Here is a 15,332-nt window from a genome sequence, read left to right as displayed (position 1 = left end):
TAAAAAAAAAATACATGCATTATCTGCCAAGAAGCCAAAGGACTTAATAAAAGCTGAGCATCTCAACAGGTCCACAATTATGTTTTTCTAATTTAACTTTTTTTTTAATTATGTTTTATTACATTTTAATTTACATCAGGGGTAAAATCGTAATCCAATTTTGGAGATAGGAGCTTCCCACTTTTAATATAGTATGATGAAATTTATATTCTTGTTCTTACTTAAATTATCGGTTTAGCTACAAGAAAAAGTGTTTGATTGATTTCGATTTACTTGCTTTTAACCTCTTTTGTACAAATTAAATTGTTTCCTAAGTTACGATTAAACAAGTATCATTATGAGAAAGATGAGAATGTTAGAAAATTTACTAAATATACAAAGATAATATTTTTAAGGAGACTAAAAAGAAAAATAAAACGCAAATTAAAATTGAGTGCTTATTATATCGGACATCAGACATCAGACATTACCCATTGTTTAAATTTTGAAATAAAAGTGTTAACTCAAATAAAAACAAAATGGAGTATCTATTTCTGACATTGGGCTATTGGTCCACTTGTAAGGACAAGTGAGGTTAATAGATACTCGCTTACGCAACAAACTTAACCACCACAAGACTCATAGATTCACGTAGACCCCACTTAGAACCCAAGTCCAACGCACTATTAAAAGTAAAGCTAAAATGTTATTCCTTTCCCTCCCACAAAGATGGAAACTTTCTGCTCAAATTTTGATCTTGGATCATCAATCCCCTTCTCAATCTCCAAATCTTTGATAAATCCCACTTCAAAACCATTATTTTCTTGTAGATTTTCATCCATAAATCATGGTAAAACACCAAGATTTAGAGGGGTTGTTCCCCAAGCTCTTGGCAGAAAAGAGGCTATTGCACAGTTCAAGAAGAAGGATTTTCTTGAAGAGAATGAAAATTTGGTGAAATGGGTAGGGAAAGGAGTTACTGGATTAGCTGCTGCTTTGTCCTTGTTGTGTAATTCTCCAGCTTTGGCTGAGTCTTTAACTGTAGCATTTCCTGTCTCTCACACACCTGAGGTAATCAATTTAGTCTATTTGATTTCTTGTTGTTTTATAACAGCTTCTTTGGATGGTTATACCTATTGTATTGTATTGTATTATTACTTTAACTATAGTGTTTGTTACTTGAATTTCATCGTATCGTATCATTAAATACATCGTTATGTAACGACAAAAAATTCAATTTTATGTAACAACCAATTTGGTGTGGTCATGTCGTTACCTTTTATTTTATCGTTTTTCCTTAGCTTATTATTTAATAATTCCATTTTATTCTTTATATATCCTACCTTTTTTATAATAACTCTACCTTGTATCTTCCTTTTCTTTATAATATTGTCGGTTTATCCTTCAAATTGCTAATGTGTGGCATTATGTAACAACGGGAAACAAAAAATCTATCCAAATATTGTATTTCATTAAAAACAACACAGTACAATACAATATTACTACATGATGTGCTGTGAAACAATATGTAACAACCATCCAAAAATTATTAGTTGCTGATTCTAATTCAATGTAGAAATTTACTGGATTATAGTTTCTTAATTATACAATTGAATGATTGTTTATTTGGTAGGTAAATACAGTTCAGAGGACCTTAGTTGAGGCTTGGGGCTTGATTAGAGAGACATTCGTAGATCCAACTTTCAATCATCAAGGTAAAATCATTTACTGAATGAGGAGGTGTGTGGTAAAACCTCCTTTTAAGTTTGTTTTTATCAACTTTAAGAAAAATTTCGTTTCTTTTCTTCAAAGTGGGATACCAAATCGTGATAAAACTCGAAAAATGGAAGTTAATTAGTGTTCTTTTCTTCACAGATTGGGATTTGAAACTGCAACAAACGATGGTAGAAATGTTCCCATTGAGGTCCGAAGATGCTGCCTATAGCAAAGTCAGGGGAATGCTATCTACGCTTGGAGATCCCTATACGCGCATTATTAGTCCTAAGGTCAGTATTCTTAAGGCACTCCATTTGCATTAAGAAAAATTTTCTTTTATGATTAACTGCATATTACATATACAGTAATAGTTCATAATCTTTATTGGATATAAATTATCGGCTACGTTCCTAATATGACTAATATTGATATTCTTGTATGACATGGACAACCTTCCCTACAGGAGTACCAAAGTTTTAGAATAGGAAGTGATGGAAATTTACAAGGCGTTGGCCTCTTCATTAGTGTTGAACCAAATACAGGGCACCTGGTTAGTAACAATGATTGATTGAACTTGCTATTTTACTTTATTTCTGTGAAGTATAGTTTGCTTATTCATAAATAGATTTTGTTTGTGTATCTCTTGCTTCCCTATAGATATGCTTCTTGAGGGGAAATATCAGTTTTTAACTGTCCAGTTTCTACCAGTTCAAATATTTTCAGCAATGATTATTTTAACCCTTCGTGTCTAAAGCAGGAAACACTTGCCACTAACCTTTGCATCATATGTACAATTGATTTCAGGTTGTTTTGTCCTGTGTGGAGAATAGCCCAGCTGCACGTGCTGGTATTCATGATGGAGATGAATTGCTTGAGATAAATGGTACTTATTAGTCAAACTATCTTTTTATTTTCAGCAGAAATTGGCAAACTAATGATCTATTGGCTTACAGATGTTGACTAACAGAATTCAAACTTGTGATCTTCCATCCTGTGGAGTAATAAAGTTTTCCTAAATGGAGTTGGTCAGAAGAATGCAGAAGCCTTGTTGTCATGTTTAAAAGCATATAAGCTTTCTTCCGAAAGTTTAATAGTCCTTGTGAGTCCAAAGTGTGAGATTAGTGCTTATCTTATATGAGTACGATTCACAGAGTGACACCTAACTCAGTTGCCTTTTCTTGTGTTCAAGTTTGTTTGTCATCTCATAGCTTTACATTATCTCCTTTTCCAAATGTCTATAGGTTTCAAAGATGAGCTAATTCATGTTACCAGTTCTTTGTCCAACTTCAATTTGATGGAGTGAATTCTCAATCTTCGCCACTTATTGTTTTCTAGTACAAGTCGATATAAACTTATCAAGTTGTGTATGTTCTTGTACAATGCATGCTCAGGAGCACTCTGCATATATATGTTCTTGATGATGAACCTATTCCCTAAAAGGCAACTCCAGAACTTTTTTTAGTGAGCATCAATGTCGTAAATCACTTTAAAAACGAGAGTAAAAACCACGATCCTTGAACAGTGCATCCTCCGTGTCCTTTGAACATAAACCACATAAAAAGCTGATTAGAACTTGAATTTTGCATGATTTCTTCAGGTGAGAGACTTGACGGAGTTGACAGTGAAACCGCAGCTCAAAAACTGAGAGGCCGTGCTGGTACAATTGTTACAGTCAAAGTTCACAAAGTAAGCTTGTTTTCTTTTTGTTGAGCCAACTGAAACTTTATACCAATTTCCAGAACATTTTTCATGTAAGCAATCTGATTTCTATATCCATAACCACCTCATCAGAATTTGTCTGTACAATGGCCTTTTCTGTCTGATTCTTTTACATATTATGTGTCCGTTCTCTTAATTTTTCAACCTCTTTTGTCAGGCAATAGTACTTACGATCATGCTGGAGCTTGAATGAAAAATTGCTTCATCTAGATAGGCATATTTTAGAAAAATTCTCTATTTGATATCTTTCAATGGAAGTGAATGCTCTTTCTAACTCCAAGTTATCACTTTTTTCCGCTCTTCTCTTGACCAGGGTAATGGTGCAGGGGTATCTGGTTACCGAGAGGTATGATGTCTGCAAGAAGAAATGAAAATCGTTTATTATTTTTTTGGTTAAAGTTTTCTCAAGTACATGCTCCTAGCTATTTCCTGTTATTTAAATTCAAAATTTATCGACTTCCTAATTATTGTTATTAACATTGTCTATTTTTTAAGGTTAAACTACCTCGTGAAGTGATTAAGCTTTCCCCAATATCCAGTACCATCATCCCTCATAAAATGCCTGATGGTCGTCTCTTGAAAACTGGATATGTAAAGTTGTCAAACTTTTCTCAGGTAGTTAACCTGTCATCTCATGAGTCATAGATCATTCACTTGCCTTCATCTTCAAATGACAGACAAACGTATTACTTTGCATATATTGAGTAAATACTTGCATGTTTTTAATGTAACAGTCTGCTGCTATGGACATGGAAAATACAATTGAGGAGATGGAAAATCAGGGTGTACAATCATATATACTAGATCTTCGGAATAATCCTGTAAGTTCATTAAAACACTTTCTCTTTGACTTGTGTACTCTCATACTTAGAGCCCGTTTGGATTGGCTTATAAGTTAGCTTATAAGCTGTTTTCAGCTTTTTTGAGTGTTTGGCTGGCCAGCTTAAAGTCATTTTATGCTTAAAATAAGCTCAAAAAAATAATTGGACCCATTTGACTTAGTTTATCTAAAGCAGCTTATAAGCTGAAAACAGCTTATAAGCCAAAAAAAATAAGTTGGACTACCCCAACTTATTTTTTTCAGCTTATAAGCTGCAAACAGCTTTAAGCTGTAAGCCAATCCAAACGGGCTCTTAATCTTTTCACCCTTTGTCATCTGAAATGTCCGTCTTATCTTTCTTATAAAATTATGCAGGGAGGTCTGGTTACAGCTGGGTTAGATGTTGCCCAGATATGGCTAGACGGCGATGAGACACTTGTGAACACTATTGACAGGGATGGAAATATGGCACCAATTAGCATGGTCAATGGACATGCCGTAACACGCGATCCACTGGTTGTCCTTGTAAGTTTAAGAAACATCCTTCTCATACAATAGCAAAATTCTTGAATTTAGTATTACTTGACAAATTCATTTGAGCTGAGGGGTTTAGTTGTTGCAGAGATATTTATGCCTTTGATTCCTTCATGATAGGTGAATGAGGGAAGTGCAAGTGCTAGTGAGATTCTGGCGGGGGCACTCCATGATAATGGCCGTGCAATCCTTGTCGGGCATAAAACTTTTGGGAAAGGAAAGATACAGGTTCGGCTGGAATTTTTGATGGATACTAACCCTTCAGTCTATATATAAAAGCTACACATTATTCTTTAAAATCAAATGCTGCATCTTGACCTGTCGATTATCTTACATGGTTAACTTGCTGATGGATTTGACGCCTCCATAACATGTCGCATTGCAGTCAAAATTATGATTATATTAATCTCCTAGTTGGATATTATTAGGATTGGGAGTCCAGGATAGTGTGGAATGAGATAAAGCAGTCAATTAAAGACAATAACAAAGATAATAGGAGACAAAAGAGTTAATGTGGTTCGATCAACTTGACCCACATCCACAACCAAAAGATGAGCAAATTTACTAACACCAACGGATACAAAAGAGAATACACAACACAAAAAAGAGTACAAAATTAAAGTAATTAAATACTTTAATATCCCAAAACCCCCAAGAAGAATAACCTCACAAGATCACTCCAAGAAAGGGTTCACACAAGTGTTTCCCAACAGAACTCTCTTACAAATACTCTCTATAAAGAAGAAAACAAACTCAACTAATTCTTCTCAAATTGGTGTATTTCAATTGAGAAGAAATGATCTCCTTTTATAGCTACAAAACTTGGGCTCCAAGTTGGGTGAATATAAAAGAAGACATGACCAAAATAATCTCCTCTACATGAGCCAAACTTTGGCTCCAAGAAATATATGTGACCAAGTAAATTGGCACATGCCAAATAAGGCCATATCTTACAGATATTGAACATTCAACAGCTTGAGTTGCTTCTCCTTTAACCTTGCATTTTTGAGTTTTACACTTGTACTATGTTTGCTCAATATTCTCTCCATTGTCTTGTTAAATGCTACTTCTAGCACATGCTTTGTAACTTATCTACAAGTAGTGGTTGGTTACTATAAGCATATAAATCTCCTCTTTTATAAATCCAATTGTCTTTAATGCAGAGTGTTACACAGTTGCACGACGGATCAGCTCTGTTTGTTACAGTAGCCAAGTATTTGTCTCCAGCACTTCATGACATCGATCAAGTGGGAATAACACCTGATGTTCAGTGTACAGTTGACATGCTTAATTCACCCAAAGACATCTTCAAGGACAGAAGTGCATCCGCATCATCTTTGGAGGCCGATTCTTGCATCATTGTTGCAGAACATGAATTGGATAATCAAAAATCCAAGGGCTCTGCTTCTTGACTTGTTAGGAATACCAACGTTCTCTTGCATTTGTAGCATACTCATTGTATAGTAGGAGATTTAAAAAGGTAGGAGTGGTTATGAATATGAATCAAATCATATTGTATATAAGTAAAGGTAATATTTACCCTTGGAACATGAGGAGAAGATAACTAGTTCAACCATCAAACCTATAATACTCCTTTGATGAAAGAATAAAGAGAAGGAATCTTGGACAACAAAGACAATGAAGTCGTCTTTGTGATAATAAATGGAACAAAAACAAGAATATAGCCCTCACAGGATGCTTTCAGCAAAAATATAAGGAAAGCAAATGCCTTCCTTAAGATAAATCTTAAGATCACTATTAACGCAAATGCTATTTCTTTTGGACATATTTCCATCCATTTGTTGTCTCTTTTGCTACCGCTCCATAAGATCAACATTATAAATTTAACCATTTTATAAGTTCGCCTTGCTCCACTTGCACCCACCTCTTTCAAACAGACTACCTCGATCATTCATTAATGATAGAAAAGAATATTGTGGCAAGAACAACGGATTGCGTACCTCTTTGCTGCAGCGGAAGTTATTGTAATTACCACCGGAAGAATTGCCACAAGTCCAACCTCGATTCTCCAGGAAACGAAGTTAGTATTCCACGAAGTAAATGTCTTTTCTATGTGTGTGATTTTAGGGAGATTGAGAGAAGAATAAATTTTTGCCTATCTTCACATATGCATTCTTCTGCTCTTTTTAAAAAGAGGCAGAGGTTATGGAAAAGAAACCACTCCCTCTATCCACGTAATACAGTTTCTCCTTAGTGGGAGTTATCTGATTTAAAAAATAAAACTTCTCACATAATAACCTCTTTTATTCTTTATCTCTACTAACTTGGTCGGGTCAGCCCACATGGAGCGACCCGCGACCCAATATCCAACAATTAAGTATGGCGTAGTGAGAGTTAGTATCCATATTACAAATCTTACTAGAACTGCTCATTTTGTTTGCCTTGCTCCACTGGCACCCACCTCTTTCAAGAAGACAACCCTGATCATTCATTAATATGATGTAGTGAGAGTTCACAGCATTTTGGCAACATGGCCAAGTGGCAGAGGACTGCAAATCCAGTAATTCACCCAGTCTTTCTCTTAAACTTCACCTTAGTAGATCGGTGAGTCTGATAGATGTCCTCAAATCCTAGCGTAAGGCGTGTAATCCGATGTTAATTTCCAATTTGAATGTCAGCTCAAGATTTGTTGCAGTCTATCTGTTAAGAATTAAACGAGCGATGCAGCGGAATCGATTAGGATGCACCAACACAAGAACAATAATGCAAGATAGCAATAAACGTAATGAACACAAGATTTACGTGGAAACCCAAGACGGGAAAAACCACAGGGCGCGAAGCGTAGAGAAATCAACTATAAGGTGAGGAGTATAAAATGATCTCAATAGGGTGTTGAAGCACAACGAGATCAACGGAAATGAAAGATTACAATCGCTCAATGAAAACTCTCTCTAACCTAAGTGTGGAATATATAGTCTTGTGTGTAGTCTTGATAATTGTTCTTTTTTTCTTGATGTTCTGGCCAAAAATCTCCTTTAAATAGGGGTTGAAAACGTTCAAAATCCCAGTTGGAATGGGACAAGCCAGTTGAATCCCAGTTGGAATGGGACAATTATCGAATCCCAGTTTGAATGGGACAATTTCGATAAACCCTTTTGGGATATATTCTAACAATCTCCACCTTAGACCAAAATACATCAACATCAACACTCGTCACCCCATAAAGCCCCGAAGGGCAATTTAAGAATTAAGAACACCAACTCAGTCTAAGCAATTCTTAAACTTAGTAATAGCAAGCGGCTTGGTTAACATATCTGCGGGATTCTCTAACGTGTGAACTTTCTTTACCACAATCTCCCCTGCAGGAATAGTATCTCTGATAAAGTGGTATTTAATGCTAATATGCTTGGTCTTCGAGCGATGAGAATCGGCCTTGGTAAGATGAATAACACTCTCGCTATCAGAAAATACAACGGTAGTACCCTGTTGAACACCAAGAACAATAAGAAGACCACGTAACCATGTAACTTCTTTAACACCTTCAGTTGCAGAGATATACTCAGCTTCAATAGTAGAAAGGGCTGCAATAAACTGTAATTGTGCTTTCCAAGAGATAGCAACAGAGCACAGTGAAAAAATGTAAACATAAATAGACCTCCTACGATCGAGATCACCACCATAATCAGAATCAACGAACCCAACAACATCATAAGATGATGCCTCGGCTCTATCAAATACCAAATAATATCAACGGACCCTTTCACATAATGAAGAATCCACTTCACGGAATTCCAATGATCCTTTCAAGGATTATGCATGTATCGGCTAGATCACCATGCTTATAGCAAAAGCTAAATCAGGTTTAGTGCAAACCATAGCATACATAAGGCTACCAACAACACTAGCATACGGGATAGTATACATCCTCTCAATGTCCTCCTCGGACTTAGGATAAGAGTCAACAGATAGTTTGAAATGAGAAACAAACGGAGTAGAAACAGGTTTACAATCAAACATATTAAACTTATCGAGGACTTTCTCAAAATACTTCCTCTGAGACAGGTAAAGCTTCCCAGCTTTTCGATCCCCGTGAATCTCCATACCTAGAATCTTCTTAGCTGCACCAAGGTCCTGCATCTCAAACTCAGAATTAAGTTGAGATTTTAACTTGTTGATCAAAGACATGTCTTTAGAAGCAATCAACATATAACAAGTAAACGAAGGAACCACCAGAAAACTGTCGAAAATACACTCAAGTATCATACTTACTACGTGTGTAGTCTTGCCCAATCATAAAGGAATCAAACCTTTTGTACCACTGTCTTGGAGATTGCTTAAGGCCATAAAGATATCTTTTCAACCAACAAACAAATTGCTCCTTGCCAGGAACATCAAAATCCTCTGGTTGCTTCATATAAATTTCTTCTTCTAACTTTCCATGAAGAAATGAATTTTTTAACATCAAGTTGCTCCAACTCCAAGTCAAAAAGAGAAACAATAGCAAGTAACACTCTAATGGTGGTATGACGAACAACAGGAGAGAAAACTTCATTAAAGTCAATACCTTCCTTTTGGTGGCAACCACAAACCACTAAGCGAGCTTTCCATCTTGCTTCTTCAACCCCCACTACAAGAAAAAAGCTTATCTGCGACCAACAATTAACGATGGGTTATAAATCTCGTCCTTAAAAGTACATGTATAGGGACAAGAACTTTTCCTGGTCCCTAATTCCCCAATATTTAACGAAGAGCCTATATCTAGTCCCTAAAGATATGGATATCCGGTCCCTAATAATCATACTTTAGCGGGGGAAAAAAGGCACCACTTATTTTTATCTCTTATAATATCAGAAAATAATAAAATAAGCACCTAATTATAGAAATAAAAACTCACGCTCCAATATTTCCTTCATCACTTTGGCGAAATCCAAAACCTAATAGTTCATCTCCCTGGCAATTTGCTCTTGCTATTGGTGATTTGTTGTTTCCTAAAAAATACTGGGTCAACCCTCTCCCTCCCCTTCCTAGAAAACCCTAGAATTCAAATTTCATAGTCAAATTCATACGAACTCCATATTGATTCTGAAATTCCATTTCAATTATAAAAAAATGGCATCGGAGATTGAGGAGGTGCAATCAATAAATGTTGAATCATCATCGTCTTCGACGGCAGTTAAGGCACCGTCGAGGAGGAGAGTTTAAGGAACGATGTGTATGCTGCAGCTGGATGCCGTGTGCGATTTTCAGTGCTTCTTTAGCTATTTTCTCTTAATGTTTTCGGCAGATGAATGCTTTACCTAGTTCTTCTGATTTAGGGTATTTATTTTTGCAGCTCTCTTGGTTTCGTAGGTATGTTTATGAACTCTTTCTTTCACTACTTGAACAAGCGTTAATGTTTTCCCTTCCATTTATCTTCAAATTCTGAGATTATCCTTACTTATGTGGTGACAAATTCAAGAATGACAAGTTTGTGCTAAAACAATTTAGCTTATATGGTTTGGGAAATTTGAGAATTGTCAGGTCTATTTTTTTTGGTATGGGGTCTTGTTTATACCCATCAATTGATGATACTAATGGTGCAATTTTACTTTAAAATCCTATTCTTGTTGAACTTTGTTGGGTATAAGATATTATCTTTGGGATTGCAGTCTATTCAAGTGTTGGCTTATGTACTTACAAAATGTGTCGCATAAGGTATCCCTGTAGGTATCATCCACCTATATCAGTTGATTCAAGTCAAACCAGGGACTGAAATACTATTATGTAACAGATGGATTATTAAAAAAAAAAAATTAAAATAAGAATGCCACATTTACATTTTCTTTCCAAAAAGTTAATTAAACACTTTAGGACAAACATCTAAATGAAATATAAATTGCAACAATATTTCAATCATGCTAGGAGTTTCTCATGTGGTGTTTAACCTTCTATAAAATTGTCAGTGAAAAAATATTGGAGCTATACACATTAACCTCATGCTTTTGACTTCATATGCCTTATTTTTAAGCTCACATATTATCAAGAATCATGCCTCTTTCATAAAGAAATACCCAATAAGTAGTTTTCTAAGCATTGGTCTTTTTAATCTTTGTGTTGTTATCTGTGATAGATGATCTGATGTAACAACCCTCCATGTCATTTTGTAATCATAACTGGTAATAATGCCTCCAAATAAATGATTTTCTACTATGTTTTTGAATTTTGTTGTCCCAAAGCGCAAAATTTATGACCAGGAAACTATTGTGTCTATCGCTGGAGCTGGTGTGTATGGAAAATCTGAGTGGAATTTGCAGAGTTCAGGTAATTTCTCACTGTACGTTTAGTAGTTGACTTTAACTTATGTAGCCTTAAGGGGTCGTTTGGTACGATGGATAAGCAAAAATAGTCCTGGGATAAAAAAATAGTACTATTTTATCCCGCGTTTGGTTGGGATAAAACCACGGGATAACTAATCCCGGGATTAGTTATCCCTGGATAACTTGATCCCCAACCAAACGAGCCCTAAGAGATTTACTTCTTTTGCAGCGAGACCTGACAGAGAAAGTTGAACGTGTTCACACAAGTGTAATTTTTGATCTATTTTATCCTCTAAGCTGTCATCATAATTAGTAGCAAGTGTAAAGAGCTCACTTGCCTTGCGTTATTGGTTAGATAACTATTTATCTCACTATTTTTAGTAGAAAATAGCTCTCGCTCTAGTTAGTTATTTAGCTTTTAAGTATTAAGGTCTGAACTATAATGCTCAATAGGTAACTTGTGATTTTAATTTTGGAACCTTAAGTATTTTTAAAGTTTGGAATAAAGCATATATACACACACACACACTCTCTTTATGAAGAGTTACGAAACTATTAATATTATGCTGGGCTGATTTAATATGTAGGTTTCTTGAATCTTTCTTGTAAAGTTTCTATATTAAATACGAGGTTCAGGCTTGTGATCACAAATAATGAAAAGTCAAAGCCTGCACAAAATTAGTTTTAGATTGTTATGCTATGTTTGTTCTTTCTATCAGCCTCATATTTCTTATGTTAGGAATTCTAGGTTGGTTCACTATCTTCAACAGATATAGCACCTGTGTAGCTTGATATTAGTTTCATTCATTTCTAAATATAGGGTTCTTATTCTTTCTCTTAATTATCTAGTCAAGTTATTGCTACATAGTGTATTGCTCATGTTTAAGTTCAGTTGCAATTTGTTTCTTCCTATTGTTGATTCTATCTTAAATCTGACCTTCTTGCTATTATAGCAGCCTATCATTTCTGTCATTGTAGTATTTGTCAATAAAACACTGATTTATAGCAGCCCACGAGATAACACTTGATATTAATTTTAGCCTATCATTTCCGTTATTATAGCAGCCCACGAGATTACATCTGATTTAGCATCTTCAAGGTACAATTACTACTCATCTTCTTAAATTTTATTTAATTTCCCTTTCTTAGTGCCTGGCTCTAAAATAATACTTTATGCACTTTTCATAGTAACTAGCCACTGTAAAATAAGCCCTGTTACTATGCATCTATCTACTTTTGTCCTCCTCCGGGGGTCACTTTAAACATGTTTTAGACTGTTTAACAGGTTCAGCAGCTGGGTAATTTCCTACTCATAGAAATTTCTCCTCATTCTAATGTTCTTCCCGTAGTATCATATTTTAATACTATAGAAACGCTTGTTTCGACATTTCTGCTTGATGTCAACACAAAACCAAGTTGAGGGCATTACAGTCTTTACACAGCAGATCTAAGCAAAATGTTCTTCAACCCTAGCAAAGTAGAAATGAACTGTCACCACATCAATTGTTTCACTTTCCCTCTCCCTTTCGACCTTCCTCTACAATGTTTTACATCATCCTTAATTTTCATTTTTACAAAGGCTATGGCGGCGGTGGTTCCAGTTTGTCTCTCTACTTATGTCGTTTCGGGTAAAAAAATTCTATATTATTTCTCATTTGAGGAGTTTTCTTTTGATTTATGAGTTTCTACTCTACCCTAACCATTGTTAGTTTTGATTGGAATTTGGGAGTTCTTCCACATAACTTGTTTTCGTCTAGATTGGTTATTTCCTCAACTAAGAGACTATAGTTAGAACCTTTTTTGCTCATGTAATATATATATATATATATATATATATATATACACACACACACACACATGAGGTATTTTCTGTTTGTGAATTTGACTTGTAGGATTATGATGATGAATTTTGCGACTGACATTGTTGTTGCTGGAGATAAGCGCTTCGTATCGAAATTTAAGTTTAAATTCTAGAGGCCATTGCAGTCATATTCAGTGGGTCAACTGGATATCGTCCAGTTTTGAAAGGGTGCAGAGGAGTTTTCAAAGTATTGCCCTGATAAATGATGCAAACAGTTGGCTTCACACTTCACATACAATTTTTTCATTGCATATGGAGAGGTTGTGCTTCAGTCTTCACATAGCAGAAAATCATTTGTATTGCTGCCAAGCTGTGTAATGTAGTGTATGTGCTCCAATGGTGATGTACGTGTATCTACAGTAGGAACCACTTCATCATCAAATAAGTGATGTGAATACGGGGATACAAATTCATTAGTCCTGATTGATATCCTATACTATCATTTAACAGCAGCTCTACACCCCTCCCAAAAGGGAAATGGAATTTCTAAAGTCAATATATTTTGCCCGTGCTAGCCATTGCCCCCCTAGTACTAGTATAAACCTTCATAATTCTAAAACAATCATGAATAAGAAGTTTGATTCGTCTCTTTGTTAGGATAATACTCAACTTAACTCTTGTTTTTTTATTCTTTATCCGAGTAAGCACAAGTGTTTACAATGTCTAAACTCGTTCAGATAAACTTAACTCTTTTTTTTTTTCTTCTTCATCCCAGTAAGCATAGGTTTTTTCCCCTCATGTTTGACAAGAAGATACTGGTGCAGTGCAAGTTTTGGGGAGTATATTGAAGAAGTATATGTTGCCTATGAACAACACAAACTAGAGGCCACGGTAACTTCTCTTTTCTTTATCATCTTACTTTAGTTTTAACGTATGGACGACCTATTATTCCAGCTTCTCTGTTGAACTGCCATCTCTTTCAATTTTTCATAGACGTCTCATTTTATCGTTTCTTTCCATATATATTTTTCCCCCAAGGCTATATTTATTTTTAGTTTCTTTTACCAACTCCTTTATGAGTTTTTCCTTTTTGCTCTGTTGTGACTTCATGATTACTTTGATATTTTCAAATAAATGCTTCTCAAGGAGCATCTCCATTGCAGTTCTTAGCTTAAAGATGATGTTAGCTATAGACAACAATTATTTTTATTCGAGTGGAGACATACATGAAGAATAAATGGAGGTTTCATTAGATTGTGTAATGCTCTTTGTTTTTAGCTTTTATTTATGTACATGAAGAATAAGAGGTTCATTAGATTGTGTAATGCTCTTTGTTTTCAGCTCTTATTTATGTAATTTGCTCGATATCTAGCTCTCAAAATAGTTTGGTTATAAGGTTAACAACTTTACTTTTTCCCTGTAATCTTGAAATGTGTAATTGGACTATCTATGAAAATGGCATTCTTTGGAGGAGAAGAAAGATACATCATCCAGATTTTCCTCTCTAATATGTATCTTTTAGATACAATCCGTTCTTTATAATTTACTAAAGAGATTTTACTTTTTGTATTTTTACAGGGGTTAGAAGAGTTTCAAGGACAAGTCAAGATGGGAATTTTGAAGACTTCATACAAGTTGAGAAATTGGTTGTCATTTTCTTAGGAGAAAATATTTTATTTTGCTTAGAGGTTGTGTAAACAATACTGTGACATGTGCCTTGTGGTTAAACCACTACAAGTGGGATGTTAATCATTTTTTTTAATAACAGTTACCAAATTCAGATTTGTAAAAGCATATTTGTTTATGACAGCATGAATTTTTTGATAATTTAAATGATGTATATATATGATTATCTGTGTTGATAATTGTATAATTTCAAATAATACATGACTAGAAAAGACACTTTAAGGACCAGATTTTTAATCTTAAAAGGCTTTTTAGGACTAGTGAAAACTAGCTACTAAAATATAAGGGACCAGTTGATCTGTGCTTAGGGACCGAATTAATAATCCCTAAAGGTGTTTTAGGGACCAGAAATGTTCACGTCGCCAAAACTCTTTGGACTAGTTTTTAAATCTCGTCGCTATAGATCTTTAGGGGCGGAGGCTATTGCGACGGGTGGCGACCATATTTTTCTGGTCGCTATTGCCCTTTTGGGACCAGAATTACACTTTTAAGGACCAGTTTTCCTTTCGCTAATGGGCATTTTTCTTGTAGTACCCGGGAATACCATCTTTTAGTTTGTAGATCCATTTTGCAGTCAATGCACAACGACATTTGAGCAGCTCACATAACTCCCATGTATTATTTTTGTGCAAGCTTTTCATCTCTTCTTGCATAGCCACTAACAAATTTGAGGAATTAGAACAAGAAATTGCCTCAGAGTAAGTAGAAGGATCAACTCCTTCGGGAATTTCTTGTGCAACTGCAAGAGCATAAGCAATAAGCTCATCATCATCAGTGTCAGCATATCGAGCGGGCTTCTTTATAACTTGTCTCGGTCTAT

The 15,332-nt window shown here is 35.2% G+C and overlaps 2 protein-coding genes across 7 annotated transcripts; both read left to right on the top strand.

The window, feature by feature from the left end:
• The first annotated feature begins 674 nt into the window (after positions 1-674).
• Positions 675-6,307, top strand: LOC132634280 (carboxyl-terminal-processing peptidase 3, chloroplastic). The gene is made up of 12 exons (XM_060350557.1): positions 675-1,050; positions 1,613-1,694; positions 1,855-1,985; positions 2,159-2,245; positions 2,500-2,578; positions 3,293-3,381; positions 3,728-3,760; positions 3,910-4,029; positions 4,149-4,235; positions 4,610-4,759; positions 4,889-4,996; positions 5,932-6,307. The coding sequence occupies exons 1-12, from the start codon at positions 709-711 to the stop codon at positions 6,178-6,180; spliced, it is 1,557 nt and encodes a 518-aa protein (XP_060206540.1). The 5' UTR covers positions 675-708; the 3' UTR covers positions 6,181-6,307.
• Positions 6,308-9,412: 3,105 nt separating this feature from the next.
• LOC132634252 (uncharacterized) lies at positions 9,413-14,659 on the top strand. Of its 6 annotated transcripts, XR_009580103.1 has the most exons (5): positions 9,413-10,078; positions 10,945-11,029; positions 12,088-12,124; positions 13,602-13,717; positions 14,405-14,659. XR_009580103.1 is itself a non-coding variant. In XM_060350537.1 (3 exons), the coding sequence occupies exons 1-3, from the start codon at positions 10,918-10,920 to the stop codon at positions 14,486-14,488; spliced, it is 312 nt and encodes a 103-aa protein (XP_060206520.1). In that variant the 5' UTR covers positions 9,509-10,917; the 3' UTR covers positions 14,489-14,659. The 6 variants fall into 6 exon arrangements, 2 of the variants coding, with proteins under 2 accessions (XP_060206520.1, XP_060206516.1); XR_009580100.1 differs by lacking the exon at positions 12,088-12,124 and having other exon boundaries at positions 9,445-10,078; XR_009580097.1 differs by having other exon boundaries at positions 9,471-11,029.
• The last annotated feature ends 673 nt before the right edge of the window (positions 14,660-15,332 follow it).

Source organism: Lycium barbarum, chromosome 1 (assembly GCF_019175385.1).
Source record: "Lycium barbarum isolate Lr01 chromosome 1, ASM1917538v2, whole genome shotgun sequence".
NCBI classification, from domain to species: domain Eukaryota; kingdom Viridiplantae; phylum Streptophyta; class Magnoliopsida; order Solanales; family Solanaceae; genus Lycium; species Lycium barbarum.
The sequence above is the reverse complement of the archived record's forward strand: the minus strand, read 5'-3'. Positions and strand labels throughout refer to the sequence as shown.

What these genes read in the sequence shown, in the direction of transcription:
- LOC132634280 (XM_060350557.1), top strand. Translation starts at nt 709, where the DNA reads ATGGAAACTTTCTGCTCAAATTTTGATCTTGGATCATCAATCCCCTTC. An exon ending in CTGTCTCTCACACACCTGAG is followed by an intron (nt 1,051 to 1,612) that starts GTAATCAATTTA and finishes TTTATTTGGTAG; the next exon opens with GTAAATACAGTTCAGAGGAC. An exon ending in AGTTGTCAAACTTTTCTCAG is followed by an intron (nt 4,030 to 4,148) that starts GTAGTTAACCTG and finishes TTAATGTAACAG; the next exon opens with TCTGCTGCTATGGACATGGA.
- LOC132634252 (XM_060350533.1), top strand. Translation starts at nt 12,482, where the DNA reads ATGTTCTTCAACCCTAGCAAAGTAGAAATGAACTGTCACCACATCAAT. An exon ending in CTCTACTTATGTCGTTTCGG is followed by an intron (nt 12,654 to 13,601) that starts GTAAAAAAATTC and finishes TCTTCATCCCAG; the next exon opens with TAAGCATAGGTTTTTTCCCC. An exon ending in AACACAAACTAGAGGCCACG is followed by an intron (nt 13,718 to 14,404) that starts GTAACTTCTCTT and finishes GTATTTTTACAG; the next exon opens with GGGTTAGAAGAGTTTCAAGG.